At 32.3% G+C, this 18,843-nt stretch overlaps 2 protein-coding genes across 3 annotated transcripts; both read left to right on the top strand.

The window, feature by feature from the left end:
- Positions 1-3,056: 3,056 nt before the first annotated feature.
- LOC123199817 (probable E3 ubiquitin-protein ligase RHG1A) lies at positions 3,057-6,493 on the top strand. Its single transcript, XM_044614888.1, has 5 exons — positions 3,057-4,502; positions 4,741-4,791; positions 4,928-5,056; positions 5,883-6,026; positions 6,102-6,493. Exons 1-5 carry the CDS (start codon positions 3,120-3,122, stop codon positions 6,279-6,281), a joined length of 1,887 nt encoding a protein of 628 aa, XP_044470823.1. The 5' UTR covers positions 3,057-3,119; the 3' UTR covers positions 6,282-6,493.
- Positions 6,494-10,640: 4,147 nt separating this feature from the next.
- LOC123198564 (nicotinate phosphoribosyltransferase 1-like) lies at positions 10,641-18,318 on the top strand. 2 transcript variants are annotated; one of them, XM_044613262.1, is made up of 15 exons: positions 10,641-11,030; positions 11,634-11,781; positions 12,377-12,496; positions 12,581-12,715; positions 12,802-12,863; positions 13,327-13,402; positions 14,125-14,226; positions 14,902-15,018; positions 15,812-15,870; positions 16,186-16,360; positions 16,977-17,111; positions 17,192-17,290; positions 17,411-17,519; positions 17,691-17,842; positions 17,873-17,975. In XM_044613262.1, exons 1-14 carry the CDS (start codon positions 10,876-10,878, stop codon positions 17,810-17,812), a joined length of 1,614 nt encoding a protein of 537 aa, XP_044469197.1. In that variant the 5' UTR covers positions 10,641-10,875; the 3' UTR covers positions 17,813-17,842; positions 17,873-17,975. The 2 variants fall into 2 exon arrangements, with proteins under 2 accessions (XP_044469197.1, XP_044469196.1); XM_044613261.1 differs by lacking the exon at positions 17,873-17,975 and adding an exon at positions 18,040-18,318 and having other exon boundaries at positions 10,643-11,030; positions 17,691-17,803.
- Positions 18,319-18,843: the final 525 nt, after the last annotated feature.

Raw genomic sequence — 18,843 nt, 5'->3', positions numbered from 1 at the left:
CATAATATAATTGAGTATTATTTTATTTTTAATTTAAAATCACTTAATCATGTGATGACATATATAAATATGTATATACGTGTGTATCCAAAATGGATACATATGGTTTTATTGATAATTTATTTATGTATCGAAACATTGGTTAACTATCATAATTGATAGATATAACAAAATACCAATAAGTAATCATAACATATTCATATAACGAAAATAACGATAAACTATTTACCAACTATAATAACTAATTCATTAATGAAATAACGGTTAAATTATGATAACATAATCATATAAGGAACTAATGACAAACTCTTAATTATGATAGTTCAATCAAATATGGAATAGCGGTCGTTTTGGTGGGAAAAAAATTATACTAAATATAACATGTTTATATTACAAAATATTACCGAACTATCAACTATAATAACATAATCAAATAATGAAATAACGGTCATTTTAATAGGGAACTAGATACTAATATAACATATTCAACAAAATAACGGCTAACTACCAACTATAATAAAAAATTAAATAATGAAATAATGCTCGTTTTGGTGGGAAAAAATTATACTAATATAATATATTAATATTATAAAATATCATCAAACTACCATTTATAATAATAGGATCAAATAATGAAATAACGGTCATTTTAATAAGAAACAAGATACTAATATAGTATATTTATATAACGAAATAACGTCTAACCACTAACTATAATAACAAAATATTAAATAACGGTTGTTTTGGCGGGAAGGGGAAAACTAGATAGTATATATTGATATAATGAAATATCGATGAATTATTAATAGTCATTTTTGCGCAAAACAATATTTTAACTTCTCGACCACCTTAAATAATAATTAAAAAAAAACCCTATTTTCAATAAATTAAAAAACTTAACTCAAATCAAATGAACATTAATCCTAAATAAGTGAGATTTATCATATAAATAATGTTGGGCATTTTATTACAATTTTTCAACATTTTATTACACTTTATAATAAAATCCCATTTTAGTATAATTCTCAGAAATTCAAAAAACTATGTGCATAAAATCAGAAATAATAAATATTAGATAAATCATGTCAAGGATACAGATTTAAATATTAAGTGTGGAAGTTTAAGTATGGAAAGTTATGAACAACCCAGATAGATAGAGAGGAGGAGAGGAGCCAAAAACCAAGAAGAGTTGAGTTTGAGAGAGAAAGAGAAGGGTGGGGTGGGAAGTTATTGCCATAAAATGTCCCCTCTAGAGAGAGAGTCATGCAAGGTGAAGTGACACGAATCTTGCCAAAGTGAAAGGGTTTTTTCAAAGAGAGTGAGTCCAATTGGTCAGTAGCCACCACTCGTCCATTTCCATACTTGTCTCTTCTTAAACTGCAATTATTTTTCCAGTCTATCATTGGAAGTTTTGCTATTTACAGATGATTTTGCAATTTAATATCTTCTGAGACTATCCCACAATCCTCTCTATATATCTCTCCTTCTCTTTTCTCATTCTGCATAACAAACACATCATTCAGAGCCAGTGAAAGGGTCCTTCTTTGAGTGCTAGAGGTGTTCCTCTTCTTCTTCTTTCACCTGTTTCCCTTCGCCTCACCTGGGTATAATCTTTATCCTTTATTGCTTTTATCTCCGATAATCGAGAGCCTTGTACTTTTTCTGGTTCCTTGTTTATGTGTTTATACTTTTCATCAAATCTGCTCTCATTTTTTTCCTGGGTCGGTGGTGTTTGGATGTCATGTTAATTTCTTGTCCACATCTGATATCAGTTTATGTAACAATGGCTTTGTTTTTACCAGATGATTAAAAAAAATAAAACTTAGTTTTAATATAAACATTTTTTTTCTTTTTAACACACATCTGTTTAAGTTTTTTAAATATCATATTCATTTTTGTTCTTTTAAGATAATCATTTTTTAAATATTTACTCTTTTCTTCTTTTATATGGTTTTTATTGTCCATGTACAATAACCCTAAAAACCCTTCTGAGGCTAAATTCCTGTTCATTTTTGTAAGATTTTCTTGATTGCTTACAAAGCTTTGGTCTTTTCTTTTGTATTTTCATTTCTTCTTCTGTTTAAATTTTACAGATTTATCAGCCTTATATAAATATACCTCTTTGGTTACAAGATCCAAATTGCAATGGATTTAAGCTAGATCTATGTGACTAAGAGCAAGAGGAGTTTAAAAAAAAAAAAGTTTGTTTATTTTTTTTTTCACTTTGTTAGATCTATGTTTTCACGGTCTTTCATACACATGATGACTATAAAATCCATAATTTCTATGATGTGGGATAAAAATTTTATAAAAATTTTTTAATGGGTTTTCTTTTGATTTATTTTCTTCATTTATTATAAGATTTTGTGATTCATAATCTTTTATATATGATGTAAAGCCTATTCGGTCGGACAGTCCTATGCGTTAGAGCTAGATCTATGTGACTAATGGTGGACTGTTGCATATATATTTTCCCTAAAGTTTTATTTTCCATAATTTTTCTCAAAGTTTAGACCTAGATTTGTGAATGTCATGGAAGGAATGCCAAATAATATTCACTCTATTTTCTCGAATTTTCTTTTTACTAAAAAATACATAAACATATTTTGCTTTGTTCGATGCATGTGCTCCATTGAAGTTTTGATATTTAATTCTTTGGATTTTCCTTTTTTTAGTCTATTATTCTGTTTTACATTTCGGCTTTTCCAATTTGAATTACTTTGAAGTTTCGTTCTACATAAATATTTCTGTTATATATTTCTACTTCATCTAAGTTTTTCGTTCGACCCAGATATCTTATACATCTGCATTCTGCAATTTTTCTCGATTGTGAGAAGATCTGCAGGTGTTTGTGAGAAGTTATTGAAATTTAGCTATCTTTTCATTCTTTGTACAATTATTCTACTTTTATTAAATGATGTTAGCCCACCATCAGTTTCTGGTGCAGTGGTGCATATTTTTCACCAGTGTTACTGCAACGTTTTTGTAGCTTCAGAAGTTCTAGATTAAGCAAATTGTTTATTATATTTGATTATCGTGCAGTAATTTCAGGTCTTGGGCGAACCCAACTTCAGTCAAGGGAATATTCAACATTTGAAAGGAGAGAAATATCATCTACAATGGATGGGCGAAACTTAGATTCTGAAGATGCTTCTTCCCGCAAGGGAAAAAGTGTTATGAACTATACGGGTCAGTCAAGCTCTAGCGCCAACACCGAATATCAAATTACTTCTTTGCAATTATCAAGTGGGGATGATCAGCATGCTCCTTCTGAAACTCATCAAGGGTTTCAAGGAGCTTCTAATGAGAATGGTCAAGTCAGAAATGGGCCATCGCTTGGTAATATAGACTTAAATGAAATATGTGAAGGTAATTTAAAAGATGCCAGTGAGGAAACGGGAGGAGGTGTAACCCTAAATCCGCCTGCCTCCGATCCTTCTAATCCAATCTTGATCTCCTCAGGAATCTCCGGATATGTTGTGGAAGAAAATGACGACGGCGGAGAGGGTGGTCCATCTAATGGCAGGCGGCTAACCTGCAAAAGAAGAGTCCCTGAAAGTTCTTCTGGGCCACTGTTATTAAGAGGTTCATCTTCAAGCTCTTCTCAACAAGCTGGAAATCCTGATGAACAAGCTGTTATCCCCCAAGAAATTTCTGGAAGCAGCTCAAACGTATTGAGTGCCTTGCCTAATCCCCCAAACGTCGCTCATTTCGGACATGTGAACGCTGGTTTAACAATGGATACTTTCAATCGTCAAAGTTCAAGTATGACAGCAAATGGATTTGAAGGTGGCCCTGCAATGCAGCAAACTTTTAATGTGGCTGGACATGGAGCTGGTTTTGGAGAAGCCACAGGGACGAATCAAACTTCAATGTGGGGAGGACAATCAGATGGTTTTCAGAGAAATATTCGTCTTCGACCAAATGTAGATCATCAGTTTCCGGTACCTGATGATTACATGTCGATGATGAATTCTATTAGTGGACATGCTAATTGGCAAAGAGATATGCTTAACCACATATATAATGACCTTGTGTTTCAGAGTATATCACCATTTGAACTTCCACCAATGCACCCTATGTTGCAAGCTCCAGATTCTTTTCAATCTGGATCATCTAGTTCTTCTTCTGCTCAAGCTGTAAACGGACTAAATTTGTCCCTCATGACATCACATATCAATCCAAGTTTTCCTGGAAATGCTTCATCGTCAAATCCCAGGCCACCAATTGCTCCAAACCAGTTTAATAATCCCAACATGGGTGGTCTCTACGCTAACAGAAATGCAGAAACTGGAAGTGGATCGGAGTTCGGCGGCTGGGTGCACGGTGGCTACGCTGCCGGAGGACAGGAGAGCGTACTTAGAAGTGGCAATGTGAGGCCTCGTGAACCTCTGAGGCCAAGATTCATGACAAGGCCACCAGGGAATGCTCAGCAGGATACCCCCCCGGCGCTTCGGACTTTATCTCCTGCTGCACTAAGGAGAAGCATGCTCTTAAATGGGGTAGGCTAAACCTTCTGTATATGAATATATTTTGTCAATGATGTTTGTTTTATCTCTAATATAATCACAATCCTAACAAAAATTGGAAGTTATCTTTATCAGATTCAAATTATAACATCAAAGGAATGTGTATTATGATGTGAAAAATTGGTTGGGCCTAAGACTGATCTTCCTTGTTTCATTTTCTTGTTTCATCACTTGATCAGAAGCTCAACATTTCTCTATTTTTGAATTACAGGTTGAGAATGCACTGCAAGTTTTTCGTAGGACCGGCGCCCTACGGGTTCAGGTATGGTTATCATTTAGATTTGAGCTTTACTTCTATACTACTTTGTTGTTAAGTTATACATTGGTAAACTTTTCATGGTCATTCCATTGCAAGAGAAATGATCACTTGATGTATTCATATATAACAAACATGTCAGGATATGATGGGGATGAACCAGTCAATGTGGATTCATGAGGGTGGCAATGAGGAAGACGATGAAGATCAAGATGAGGAGGAGGATCTACATGAAGATCTGCGTCTTGATACAGATAACATGTCTTATGAGGTAACACTAAATAAAATCAGGAGATTCATTGCATAATATATCATCGAAGTTTTGTAGCCAGAAAATTGCTTTAAATAGACCAATCAAACATGTAATAGTTAGACCTCATTTATCGTATTATCAGATCGTATTTATATCATATTAATTTGGTTTTCAGGTTAAAGATATTTAATTTTAACCTAATCCAAATTAAATTTGTGTCAAAAATTTTCAACCCAAACTCAATCATTTAATTTTTGGGTTAACTTGATACAACCCAAACTAATCTAAAATTATCCATTGTTTTCACAAATATTCAAGTCAATTTCAGTTAGTTTAGGTTATTTTTGTATTAACTTTAATACTATTTGATTTAGTTTTGAGTCATGTTGAATTGATTCAAAAAAAATTTCATGTAAAATAACTTAATTCTAATCCGATTTTTTCATGTCGTATTGAGTTAATGGATCATATTAAAAATTGTCACCTTTAGTAATAGTCTTAGCAAAACCATCAACAACTTCATCAATGACAACTTTCCTTAGTCACCATGTACACAAGTTATGTACAAACAATAATTTGTTATCGTATAATTAACTATTGTTTTATCTTTAATTTAAAATAATTCAATCATATAGTAACAAGTCATTGTTTCTGCACATTGTTTGTACGCATAATATTACTCATTATGATTAAGATTTATGGTGACAAATCTCTTGAAGTGAAAGCAAGAGATATGGAGATGGAATCTTCTTATATAAATCTTGGAGGGATCAATTTATTTAGAGGGGTGGGATAGGGTTCATGGTAAATAACAACAATATTAGTAAGTTTGAGGTTTTATCAGGAACTACTGGCCCTGGAGGAGCAAATTGGAAGTGTTAACACTGGATTGAGCGAGGAAGATATTGTGACACTTCTAAGGCACCGAAAACATCAGACTGTCCCAGTTGGGTCTCCTGTGAAAAATGAACAATGCTGTATCTGTCAGGTAAGAATAATCATCCTAAAACTTTACATAAGAATAATCCTCTTTATCATTGTGTGTTCTTATGAATCTTTCCAGGAGGAATATGCTGATGGAGAAGATGTTGGGAAGCTGGATTGTGGGCATGAATTTCACACCAACTGCGTAAAGCAGTGGCTTAAGCTGAAGAACGTATGCCCCATCTGCAAATTGCCAGGCTTGGGAGGTAAAAAGAAAGTGAGCCCTAAATCCAAAGACCTCGTAGTATTGGACGACTAATCATCTCAAGCTTGTTCATGGAAGCCTCAGCCATGGGGAATCATAAACCTTCGGACTTTTAAAGAATAAGTTGTTTTTCTCTCATTATAACAAACTCTGGAGCAAAAACTTTTCATATTTAAGACTATATTAATCTTGTGATAGATAACTAAGTGATTTGCAGAAGTTGATGACTGGCAGCGACATTTTCTGAAAGCCTATGAGTCACAAAACTAGTGGCAGATCTTAAGAGGATCAAAGAGAGTCACCTAACCTATTAAATTTTAAATATTTATAAGTATCTTTGAGGTATAAAAAATAATTGTTTTAATAATTTTTTAGACCCAAAAAATAATTAATTTTAATATATTAAAAAATCAAAATAATTTTTAAAATTTCACACAGATGTTCATAAGATTTTATCATTTTTTAATTAACTCCTTATATTTTTACTTTTATATAATTTGATTCTTTTATATTATATCTTTGTGTCTATCACAATATAAAATAATGAAAATATAGACTCATATCTTCATTATATGGTGTTAAGATAGAGGGAAAGAAGAGTGAGTCTTTATCTTTACAAAATTCCAATGTGAAAAGGAGACTGTTAGAAATTTTAACTTTGGATTGTAATTTATATGACTTTAGATTTTTCAATTTTAATATTTAATTTTTGAGGTATAGTTCTTCTAAGTTTCATATTAAAGACAGTTCAGAGACCTAAATAGATAAGGGTATATAAACAACTTTTTCTACAAACATTTCTACATAAGGATATAGTTTTTTCCCCAAGTTTCTTTATTTGCTCGATCTCAACTTTTATTACATAATTCACACACATTTTTTTTATACATGATCTTATTCAGTCAAACTACTCTTTAATCCAACTCATAGATATGACACCGAGTGAACAACAAATTAAACTACTAGTATTTGACCGTGCCATCTACATGCAAATCGACTTATAATATAGATAAAAGATTTTCTATGAAAAGAATGGCAAGACTTGGTATAATCTCTCTTCCGTGTCAAACATAGTTTCCTATGAATATATTTTTATTTTAACTCGGGCTTTTATAAGAATATTGATCACTAACTATCGGAAAATTAATTAAAATATACAACAAGTTTGTCGCATAAACCTTTTTCGATACGAATTCTTAGCTTTTATATTTTTAAGCAAATCATATTTTTTATTCTAAAAATACCCTTCTTCTAATTTCTCAACTTTTACAATAGCTTTCACAACATTAATCTCTTATATTTCAGACGATACGTATTATACTTCATTTTTCTATAATAAATAATATCTACAGATGAAAAATAGATTAATTTTTTATATAATAATTTATTCTTATATACATTTATACAATTACAAAATGATGGATATATCAGGTGTTTTCTCAAAACGATGCGTTTTTTTCGAGCGGATGCGAAAATGTGTAAAATGATGTGTGAAAGGGTGTAGAAATTTGGAAAGGGTGCGGGAAGGGTTACAAGTGTGTGAAAGGGTGCAATAATTTGGAAAAGGTGCGTGAAGGGGTGCGGGTGCATGGAAGGGTGTGGCGATTTGCAAATTTATAATATTATATTATTAATATATAATATATAATATATTATATATAAAGGGGTGCGAGAAATGCACCCCTTTATATATATATAATTAATATAATATAATATATTTTATATTTTATGCACTCGCACCATTTCCAAATTGTTGCACCCTTCCACGCATTCACACTTTTTCACGCACCCCTTCCAAAGGTGCTGGTGCATAGAAGGGTGCGACAACACCGAAGGGATGTGTGAAAGGGTGTGGGTGAGTGGAAGGTACGACAATTTGAAAATGGTACGTGAAAGGGTGCGAGTGCATGAAAGAGTGCAACAATTTAGAAAGGGTACAGGTGTGTGAAAAGGTGTGGTATATAGAATATAAAAAATATTATATATATAAGGGTGAGAGAAATGCAAAGGGGTCTCGCACCCTTTTATATATAATATATTATATAACCTTTATTTATAATATATTATATATTAATAATATAATATATTATATATATTATATTAATAATATTATATAATATTATAAATTTGTCGAATTTATAAATTCTTGTACTCTTTCACGTACCCGCACTTGCACCCCTTCAAGCACTATCGCACCCTTTTACGCACCCGCACCTCTTTACGCACCATTTCCAAATTATCGCACCCTTTCACACACCTGCACCCGTTCCTGCACCCTTTCTAAATTGTCGCACCCTTTCACACACTTGCAACCCTTCCTGCATCCTTTCCAAATTTTCGCACCCTTTCACGCATTATTTCACACATTTTCACACCTGCTCAGAAAAAACACACTATTTTAAGAAAATGTTCGGTATATCCACACTTTGTAATTGTATAAATGCATATAAGAATAAATTATTATATAAAAATTAATCTATTTTTCATCTGTAGATATTATTCATTACAGAAAAATTAAGTTTAATGCATATCGTCTTAAATAAAAAAGATTAATATTGTGAAAACTATTGTAAACGCTAAGAAGTTAGAAGAGAGGTATTTTTGGAATGAAAAATATGATTTACTTAAAAAGGTAGAAGCTAAAAATTCATACCGAAAAAGATTTACGCGACAAACTAGCTGTCTATTTTAATTAATTTCCCCTAACTACCAAAGGAGTATTCATTTTTCATAAAAGTGAAATTGGAATAAATGTCTAAATTCATTATTGTAATAAGAATTAACTACATTGTATTGCTAAATATAATTCTATATCTATATCGTATAGATTAAGGATTGTTTAGTGGTAAAAGGTGCATGTCCATTTATTTGATGTCATACGATACAAGTGAATCATATATATATATATATATATATATATATATATGAATGATAGAATTCGTAATCACTAACAACCAAATCAAAAGTATTCGTTTCTTATAAAAGTGAAATTAGAATAAATGTTTAAATTCATTGTTGTAATAAGAATTGACTTCATTGTATTGCTGGATATAATTCTATCTCTATATCCTATAGATTAAGGATTGTTCAATGGTGTGTGTGTGTATATATATATATATATATATATGCATGCATGCATGTATGCATATCCAGACTTGCTTATGATTTCTTTGTTAATCATATGGTAATTTACGGTAAATTTCTAGTCTGAGACTGTTGAATACAATTCAACCTGCACCTGGTCAAGCGCATGAAATGCAGTAAGATTTGCGTTTCCTCTTTACCCATCTGACGGGCCGGGGTTGTAAATATTTTTTTGCACAATCAACACGTGCTGAATTGACTGTCGTAGTTCATTATTCTTTTGACCCCCCAGATTTCCATTTGAAAGTAAATTGCGCCTGGTAAATTTTCTGATTGAAGGATTCTCCCTTACATGCTTCTCTGTATATTTTACCTTCCAATGTTGCAGAGCAGTAGCAAGCGCCACATCTTGTCAAGGCAATAAATAGAAGGCCAAATGACTATTCGTACCCAAGGTTTAATACAAATCCAATTAATTTGTTAATTATCAAAAATTTAAATATTTATTTGTCTATTAAATTTAACTATTACTGATAAAGGTAATATTGTTATTTAATAAAAATATTTAAAAAATTAAAAATTTATCATATTTCCATTCACAAGTTTAAAACCTAATAAATTCTCCCACTCAAAGTTTCAAAAACATACATTCCCCCTAGAGATTTTCCAACAATCTATAGGCAGCCAAATATGACAGTGATAGTGATGTTCTCTCTCCCTCCCTACTTCTCTCTTAGTCTTGCTTCATTTTTGACCGTCATCCACTCAAGAAACAGGTTGACAAAGACCATTCTTTATCTCTAGACAAAGATGCAATTTCGATGAAGATGAATCACGTCTTCGTTTGGAGATGAATGATTCGTTTTTGTTGGCTGATTTTTTTAACCAATGATTGCTAAAAATAGAGTATAACTGAGAGAAAAGCCAGAAAAAAAAGGAGAATGTCACTGTCACCATCTCTCGCCGTCAACAGTGATAGTTGAAAAAATAGTAGGGGGAAATATTTATTTTCTAAACTTTAGGTAAATAAAATTTTGTTAAATTTTTAAATTTAGAAGATAAATATAATAATTTTTTAATTTTTAAATATTTTAATAAATAATAATTTTATCTCTAATAATAAGAATAAAATTTAATAAATAAATAAGTATTTAATTTTTTAATAGTTAATGGGTTGAAAAAAGCTTTTCACTGAATTGGGGGGAAACAGTATTTGCCCTATATAGAATTCCGAGTTTGTGTCAGAGCCTAATATTTTCATCTAACTGGTTTGAAAATTGAAATATTCAATTCAAACATATGACATCCAGCCACGTGTTAGACCGATATCGTATTTCGCACGTGCCCTTCTCTCTGTTCTTCTTCTTCTCAGAAATTTTCCTGAAATATTTTTTAAAAATAAAATTCTTAGATTTTAACGGTTTTTTAACTAAACAGCTCATTTCCGTCTTCGAAAAGCCGTAAATAACAAGGCCGTCTTCTCTTCAAATTCATTGTGTATATAAATACACGCACATAAATTCTGCGCTCAAAATTAGGCAAAGCAAATAACAGAAAAAAAAAAATGGAGGGGAAAAATAATGGTCCTACTGGAGAGCGCACGGGTCGGGTCATCGACGGCCCGACTAACCCCATGGTCACCCCTCTTCTGACCGATCTTTATCAGTTCACCATGGCTTATGCTTACTGGAAAGCCGGCAAGCACGAGGAACGTGCTGTGTAAGTTGTCAATTCAATCTTCTAAGTTTACTTTTCTTCGTTGTAGAATTTAATGTAAGTTCACGATTAATTGAAGTTTTTTTTGTTAAGTCGGCTACATTGAGGTTTATCATGTGAATTGTTATGTTAAACTTAGGCTAACAATTTGGTTTTGCGATTGAGTGGTAAATTGATATGTTTTGAAATGTTTGGATGAGCTGTTCATGTTTCAACTATATTGTTACACTAAACTAAATTCAGTTATAACATAATTATGGGTTTTGAAATTAATTACAAGACACATAATCTTGGCTTTGAATTACTGTAAGGAAATAGGATTGTTGTTTATCACAAACAAAATTGAGAATTAATGAAACAGCAATATCAAGGGATTTCAGTCGTCCTTGTATACTCGGTTTAAGATTTTTGGATTGTTAAAATTTGAATCATTTAATTTTGTTTACTACTTACTGGAAAGCACTAGAATACTGATCACGGACAGCATTTTAAGATCTTCATTCTTAAGCTGTGTAGTGTGTTGTTTCCATACTACAAAGCCAACTTTCTACAAGTTGACGTCTGTGTTGCCTTTGTGGTTATTATTTGTTTCCTGGTGTGCTACAGGTTTGATTTGTATTTTCGAAAGAATCCATTTGGTGGTGAATATACAATCTTTGCTGGTTTAGAAGAATGCATAAGGCTAATTGCCAACTTTAAGTTTACAGAGGACGAGATCTCATTTGTCCGTGATAGTTTGCCTGGATCGTGTGAGGTATGGCATAATAACTTTATTATTTGTTAATTAATAATAGATAATGACATTGAAACTCCAAAAAGAAGTTGCACCCAAGCTTGTTAAGTTGATCTTGCTAATAGGTTATTGCAGTTTCTTTAAAAAATGTTGAAATGCCGTAGACCATTTTGACTTCTCCTATAGTTTTAGGGATGCATGATAGATACATGCTACATATATAAGCAGCATTGCTTACATGTAAGTTGAACTTACTTCATGTTGGATTGGGTGGAAGGTTAGTGATGGATGCATGAGCTAGACTGTTGTAACTTCCATTGTCTTAATTTCTCCCATTTACCCTAAAGGATGGGGGAAAACTTGGTTGATTAATTGATAATACCTGTCATCATTCCCCTCATTTTACATATTTTGTTCTATTTATCATGACTTAGTATCAGTTGAATTCCTACACTTAATGAATGGGTTTCCACAATAAAGTTTGGATTTTTTTTCTAGCAATATTGCATAATTCATTTAAAATACTTTTTTTGTTTTTTGATAAAATTTGCGAATTGTGAATTTTACCTACAAATTTATTGTTAACTGATAATTTTATTGTTAATACAAACCATAGGATGGCTTCTTCAATTATCTTAGAGGAATCGACTGTTCTGATGTTGAAGTGTATGCTATTTCAGAGGGGTCGGTTGTTTTCCCAAAGGTACCCTTGCTAAGAGTTGAAGGCCCAGTTGCTGTGAGTATTGCTTCCACATAAATCATCTGTTTTGATGCTAATTTTACAATTCAATTCATTTTAATTCATATCTTTTGTGGTTAGGTGGTCCAATTGTTGGAAACTGCATTTGTGAATCTTATTAATTATGCATCATTAGTAGCTACAAATGCTGCAAGACATCGATTTGTTGCTGGAAAATCCAAAATATTACTCGAGTTTGGGCTTCGACGGGCCCAGGTTGCCCTCATTTTTCTTTTTATCTTTTATTTGAACTCATGATTTATGTCTCTTTGTGAGAGTAGCCTTCTTTATATTACATGTAGGGACCTGATGGAGGGATAGGAGCATCAAAGTACTGTTACATGGGAGGATTTGATGCAACAAGGTAGTTTATACTGAAAATGTTTTTGTATTGTACAGTCATTGTTTCTTATATCGATTTTATATGCCCTGTTGAGCTTCTAAGTTCAATGTTCTAAGCATTATGCAAGCAACTCTTTTTCTCGTATTAATTGTCCATACTAGAAGTCTTAAGTGAATAAATCCAATTTCTATGCACTTCTCAAAGTAGAACAGGTTAAACAACTTGGTTCAGCTGTTTGTTTGAATCTTATCGAAAATTAAAAAAATATATATTTGATCTACCTCTTAGGGACATATTGAATTTGTGGAGTGAAAGAATAGGTCCCAGGAACAGTAAAAAATACAAGTGCCTTGTTTGATTGATCTTGAGATATTTTGAAGCTTGGATTCTTTAAATTTGTTCCTTTTTTTTTTTTTTTTGGCTTGCTAATCTGAGTAAACATTTGGTTTAATTTATCTTTTGGATTTGTGTTCTATATTTTCAGCAATGTTGCAGCTGGGAGGTTATTTGGGATACCGCTTCGTGGAACACATTCACATGCTTTTGTTAGCTCTTTTATGGTTAGTTAATCAGAGGAGATGTTCAAATACCTCTATTGTTAGTTGTTTAATAATGTGCAAAAACCATACAGTTTTCTTTACCATAACAATTGACATGAACTTGATATTGTTGGAGTTTTATTGGTTGAAGTCTCTTTTTTCCCATTTAATCTTACTAGCTACTTCTTTGACATGTGACTGTACAATCCTAACGTGAGAAGTGAGAACTTTTGCAATATTCACATCTTTATGATAATTGTTTTTGTGGATAGGAAAGCGACATTTTTTATATTGATACTTCTTTTGTAGATTGTGTTTCAAGACAAGTCCTAAACTGACCTTAAGCTAAGAAAGCCCATCTTGTTTGGTTTCAGATTATGCTTATTGACTGATTGTTGATTTATCAATTACTGCATTTTCCTTTTAGCCTTTTCCTCTACTTGTCTGGGTTTTTACTAGAAGGTGTTTGAAGTTGACAAAAGTCTTCTGTCTGTTGTTGTTGCGGCTGGTCACATTTACATCTATTGGTACTTTGACTGTCAATATTACACTGGAGCTATTAGCTGGGACTAGGCCTTGACATTTTGGATCTCCTTGAATTTCTGTCAGTTTTGTCTTTGTCTTTATCATATGAGTCAGCATAATAATTTTATTGCATTTAAAATGATAATTTCTCAGTTCTAGATTTGTGGGTATTTGTTTATCTTCATAATTAGTGTTCTTATTTATCTGTCAATTTGCAGAGCCCTGATGAGATCATAGAGAAATCACTTAAAAGCTCGGATGGCTTGCATACTTGTGAGGATTTTGTTGGTCTAGTTCAGACATGGTTAAACAAAATTCAGGTTTTTTCCCCTTGATCAGGCATTTTGCTTTTCTTTTTCTGTTTCATTTATATTGTGACATAAATTTTTGCTTTTTGTAATGTCAGATAGTCTGTGTGCATTAGAACACCATGTTGTGTTAATCTTCATTCCTATCTGAGTTCAAGAGGCTGTTGGTTCACCTTTTTGATAGGATTTGGTAAAAAATTATTAAAACCTGGACAAATTTGAGCTACATCGAATTCTTAACCTTACCACTCAAGAAGAAAAAAAGGAAAATTCTTCTATTTATAGTAGTGCCACCCATCCCAAGAGATAACCAAAAAATCTGAGCCCAAGTGGTGTTGACAATTCATATGCCAAATCATCACTTAATTTGCATGTTAACACCACACAGGATTACTCATCACTTGGATGGAGATTTTTGGATGTCTTTCAGAAAGAGGATTATTATCATTTTTTTTATGCCATGCTTTGCAGTGGTCACCTTTATTTTGTCACTGTTTTGGGAGGTTAATAAATCTTATGCATGCTTCAGAATGATTTTATTTTTTTCTTGGTGTACAATTATAACTATTTTCATTTAAACTTATAGCTTCATTTGTAAATTTTACATTATAGTTTCTTTCTTCTTTACATTACCCTGGCTCTGATCTGCTCCAGTATTCAATCTTTGAATTTGTGCATTCTTCACAGTGGTCAAGCTCATTACGTGGCATATTTGGTGAGACAAATCAAAGTGAGCTAGCTGCTTTTACCTCATATGCCTTAGCATTTCCTAATAGCTTTCTAGCTCTTGTAGACACATATGATGTAAGTACGCTGAAAAAATTCTTTCATTTTGCTAGTTCAAATCCATTCCATTACCTGCATGGCTTAGCGTCAATTATTTAATGTCATATTTCTCTTTAGATCATGAATAGTGCATGAAGCTTGATTTACAATAAATTTTTACCTAATAACTGAACTGTTCCCTCTATCTCTTTTATCTTCACAGTTTACATTCTTAATATATTTATTACTCAAGCCAATTCATGAATAACAAATCTTATTTATGTTTCATTTGTCTGTAAGTGTTGAAAAAATCTGGAAGACAAAAAGTAGGAGTCATCAAATGTGATAATCTCTTATGTTTTTTTTTATTGGCAGAATCTACTTATAAAGGTCAAATGTCTCATTCTTGCTATTCAACACCTAGTGTTCTCTTCCTATAATTTTCTTCTAACCGTTGGAATCTAGCGTGGCTTCGGTTAATGTATTATAATAAATGTTGAAGTCGTCTTAACTCTGCCCAAGATCATAAAGACCAAAATTTTAATTGCATTAACTCACTTTCAAAAAATCTTTCTAAAAAAAAGGAAAAACTAAAGTTCAATACGTTGATGTGATTAAAATTTTGTTATTTTAACATGCGTCATGATGGAACATGTTAAGGCCACCCTAAACATAAACATGAATTATATTCTGGGTAGTAATTAGAGGCAAGTAATTTTTTTTCCTTTTTACTGTTTTTGCTCTTGTATAAGTCATTTGCATCTTCATTTGGCCTTTAATAAGGTCCACTTGTTAATAATGGGGTTCAATGTCACCAAATCCATTTTACCAGGTCATGAGGAGTGGAGTTCCCAACTTTTGTGCAGTTGCTTTGGCACTCAATGATTTGGGGTATATCTGAAACTTTACACATGTATTGTCATCTTTACCTGATAGAATAGTTTCTCTTTACATCACATGGACATATGTCTTTTTTTCGCTCGTCACTTTTTATTAATTATTTTATGTTAAAATCTTATCTCTCTGTTCATATGTTTTTATGGTCCATGTGTTTCCATCTTTTTACCATTAGCATATGAATTTGTGATTTTGAGAATCTTCATTTTATTAGCTAAACATTGCCAAGCTCACCACTTGAATGATAAATCCGGTTAAATCTTTAGTTGCACCATTTTTGTTGTTGACTTTAGATGAGATGTTATGTAGGTATAAAGCTGCGGGCATTAGATTGGACTCTGGTGATTTAGCATATTTGTCTTCTGAGGCCCGAAAGTTCTTTCGCACTGTTGAGAAAGAATTTCGATTGCCTGGTTTTGGAAAGATGAGCATTACTGCAAGTAATGATCTCAATGAAGAAACTTTGGACGCATTAAAGAAACAGGTAATCTCTAAAATAAGTATTGTGCTGGATTAAATTTTATTATTGCTTCTAAACTTTATGCATGTATTAAAAAGATTATAAAATGCACAAATATTTGGAGTGATGACTCTTCATATGATTATATGAGTGTGTGATACACCTACTAATCAGTAGGGATTAGTATCATCATCTTAGCTGGTATGCTGAGTAATTGCGTATGCCTGAACCTGTTTTCAGGTGATTTTTTACCGCATCTAACAATATGATTTTGTTGTATTCATCCAGTGGTCTGAACCACCAAGCTGCCCCTGGTAATGTCATTATTTGAGCAACAATTGATGTCGACCATAATCAGTTGTCCTGCTGATTCGTTGTAGTTTAGTATAATGGTTTTTTAGATAAGAAATAATTACATCAATTCATTTATCTCTATAAACTTTGTTTCATTGTAAAATGTATCTTAATTAAAAGAATTGTTACATCTATACATCTGTGTGAGTTTAATTTTTGATAAATTTTTGATAACACGATAGTCAATATTATGTTTAAGTAGGATGAAGGTAAATGTGTGCATTAAACATTTTATTGAACTTTCATGTCTAACAGGCCAACTATTTTTTTAATTTCTTTTTGAAAGGGTCATGAGGTCGATGCATTTGGAATAGGAACCTATCTGGTAACTTGCTATGCTCAGCCTGCTCTAGGTTGTGTTTTCAAGCTCGTTGAGATAAATAATCAGCCTCGCATCAAACTTTCTGAAGATGTTTCAAAGGTATGAACATGCCACCTAGAATCTTTTATTGTCATTGATGTTCACTTAACATAATTTTTATTCCTTTTTCTGGATACTAGGTTTCTATACCCTGTAAAAAACGGAGTTATAGATTATATGGCAGAGAAGGTTACCCTCTGGTCGACATAATGACAGGAGAAAATGAACCTCCCCCTAAGGTACTCTGTCCTTGTGACTCTCTTTATCTATACCATACTAAAAAAATATTTTAGACCTATATGAGGATCATGATGCAAGTGGAAAGGCCCTAATTTTTTATCGGATATTTAAACTTACAGGTGGGAGAACGAATTCTGTGTCGTCACCCTTTTAGTGAATCTAAGAGAGCATATGTGGTGCCACAGCAAGTTGAAGAACTTATGAAGTGCTACTGGCCTGGGAACTCAGGTGGGTGTATGTGATAATTTACAGAGATTTCTCTTATTTATTGACATTTTTTTTTTCCTGATAGCCATGGAACTTGTGGATATTATAATGGCTCAATGTTGTTTGCAACTATCAGATTGCACAATTTGGTTCTCTGTCTAACCATCTGAGTGGCCATTTTGTGTCTTTAAGGTAAACGAAGAGAAGATTTACCTCCACTGAAGGACATCAGAGAACGATGCATCAAACAGCTTGAGCTAATGCGACCTGATCACATGAGGAGACTAAACCCGACACCTTACAAGGTAATGTAAATAGAGTAATATTATGGATACACACTTTTGAGTACACAGATGATATGTCATCTTGTGATTGAGTGTTATTTTATCTTTAACACAAAATCACGACACATCATTTGTGTAAAAAAAAAAGTGGATATAATTTTATTGATATAAATATCCATTTCATGCCTCAATAATTTGACATTTGTTAAATAATTCTTTGGAACCAATGAAAATAATTGGATTGAAATGGCACCCAGGTGAGTGTGAGTGCAAAATTGTACGACTTCATTCATTTCCTCTGGCTCAATGAAGCACCCGTTGGGGAGTTACAATGAGGATTTAACAAGATAAGCTTGCATTGACTGGTGTACAAATTGCAAGTCATGAATAATGGGTGTATGCACAAGTTCAATTTTAAGTATAATGTAATTTTAGCGTTTCAATAATTAAACTCAATAAAACAATGGAGTCTCTTCCATTTCACATGCTAAATTGCTTTGGATATGAATATAAAGGGAATTCAAGATCAATTAGAGTTAGATTTAAGTCAAGTCTAATTTGAGTTCAGTTCGATTTTAGTGCAGTTGAGTTTGTCAAGCTCACCTCAAAATTGTTTGAGTTCAGTTCATTTAAGAGAAGTTAAACTTGAGTTCAAATCAAAATTGAACTCAAATCAAGCTCGAGTTTAGATTAAGTTTGAACTCAAATCAAATTTAAAACTCAACTATGTCATTTTGATATGTATTTTAATCGATTAATATCAAAAATTTTCAATTTTATAAGTATGATAAATCTAACACCTATAAAACTTGAATTTAAATTCAAAAGTATTTAACTCTTAAGTTTGAATTGATTTGAAATGAATTTATTTAAGGTTTGTTCTCAAATTTGAATAAATTTGGTACAAATCTACCCCTAAATTTGAGAGAATTATGAATAATGACAGCCACTGGGTCACGGATGTTCAAACATAGGACCATGTTCAAGGGCTGCGAAAGGGGCAGCAAGGTAATATGCCCATTTTAACGGATCGAAATGAGAGTAAATTTTGGTGCAATGAA

The sequence above is a fragment of the Mangifera indica genome, chromosome 16, assembly GCF_011075055.1.
Source record: "Mangifera indica cultivar Alphonso chromosome 16, CATAS_Mindica_2.1, whole genome shotgun sequence".
NCBI lineage: Eukaryota > Viridiplantae > Streptophyta > Magnoliopsida > Sapindales > Anacardiaceae > Mangifera > Mangifera indica.
This window is presented reverse-complemented; position numbering and strand designations above follow the sequence as displayed.

Bases quoted from the DNA above. Each gene is read 5' to 3' on its own strand.
- LOC123198564 (XM_044613261.1), top strand. From the start codon at position 10,876: ATGGAGGGGAAAAATAATGGTCCTACTGGAGAGCGCACGGGTCGGGTC. The intron at 17,291-17,410 runs GTACTCTGTCCT...TTAAACTTACAG, and splicing joins AAAATGAACCTCCCCCTAAG to GTGGGAGAACGAATTCTGTG. The intron at 17,804-18,039 runs GTAATGTAAATA...AATGGCACCCAG, and splicing joins TAAACCCGACACCTTACAAG to GTGAGTGTGAGTGCAAAATT.
- LOC123199817 (XM_044614888.1), top strand. From the start codon at position 3,120: ATGGATGGGCGAAACTTAGATTCTGAAGATGCTTCTTCCCGCAAGGGA. The intron at 4,503-4,740 runs GTAGGCTAAACC...TTTGAATTACAG, and splicing joins GAAGCATGCTCTTAAATGGG to GTTGAGAATGCACTGCAAGT. The intron at 4,792-4,927 runs GTATGGTTATCA...CAAACATGTCAG, and splicing joins CCGGCGCCCTACGGGTTCAG to GATATGATGGGGATGAACCA.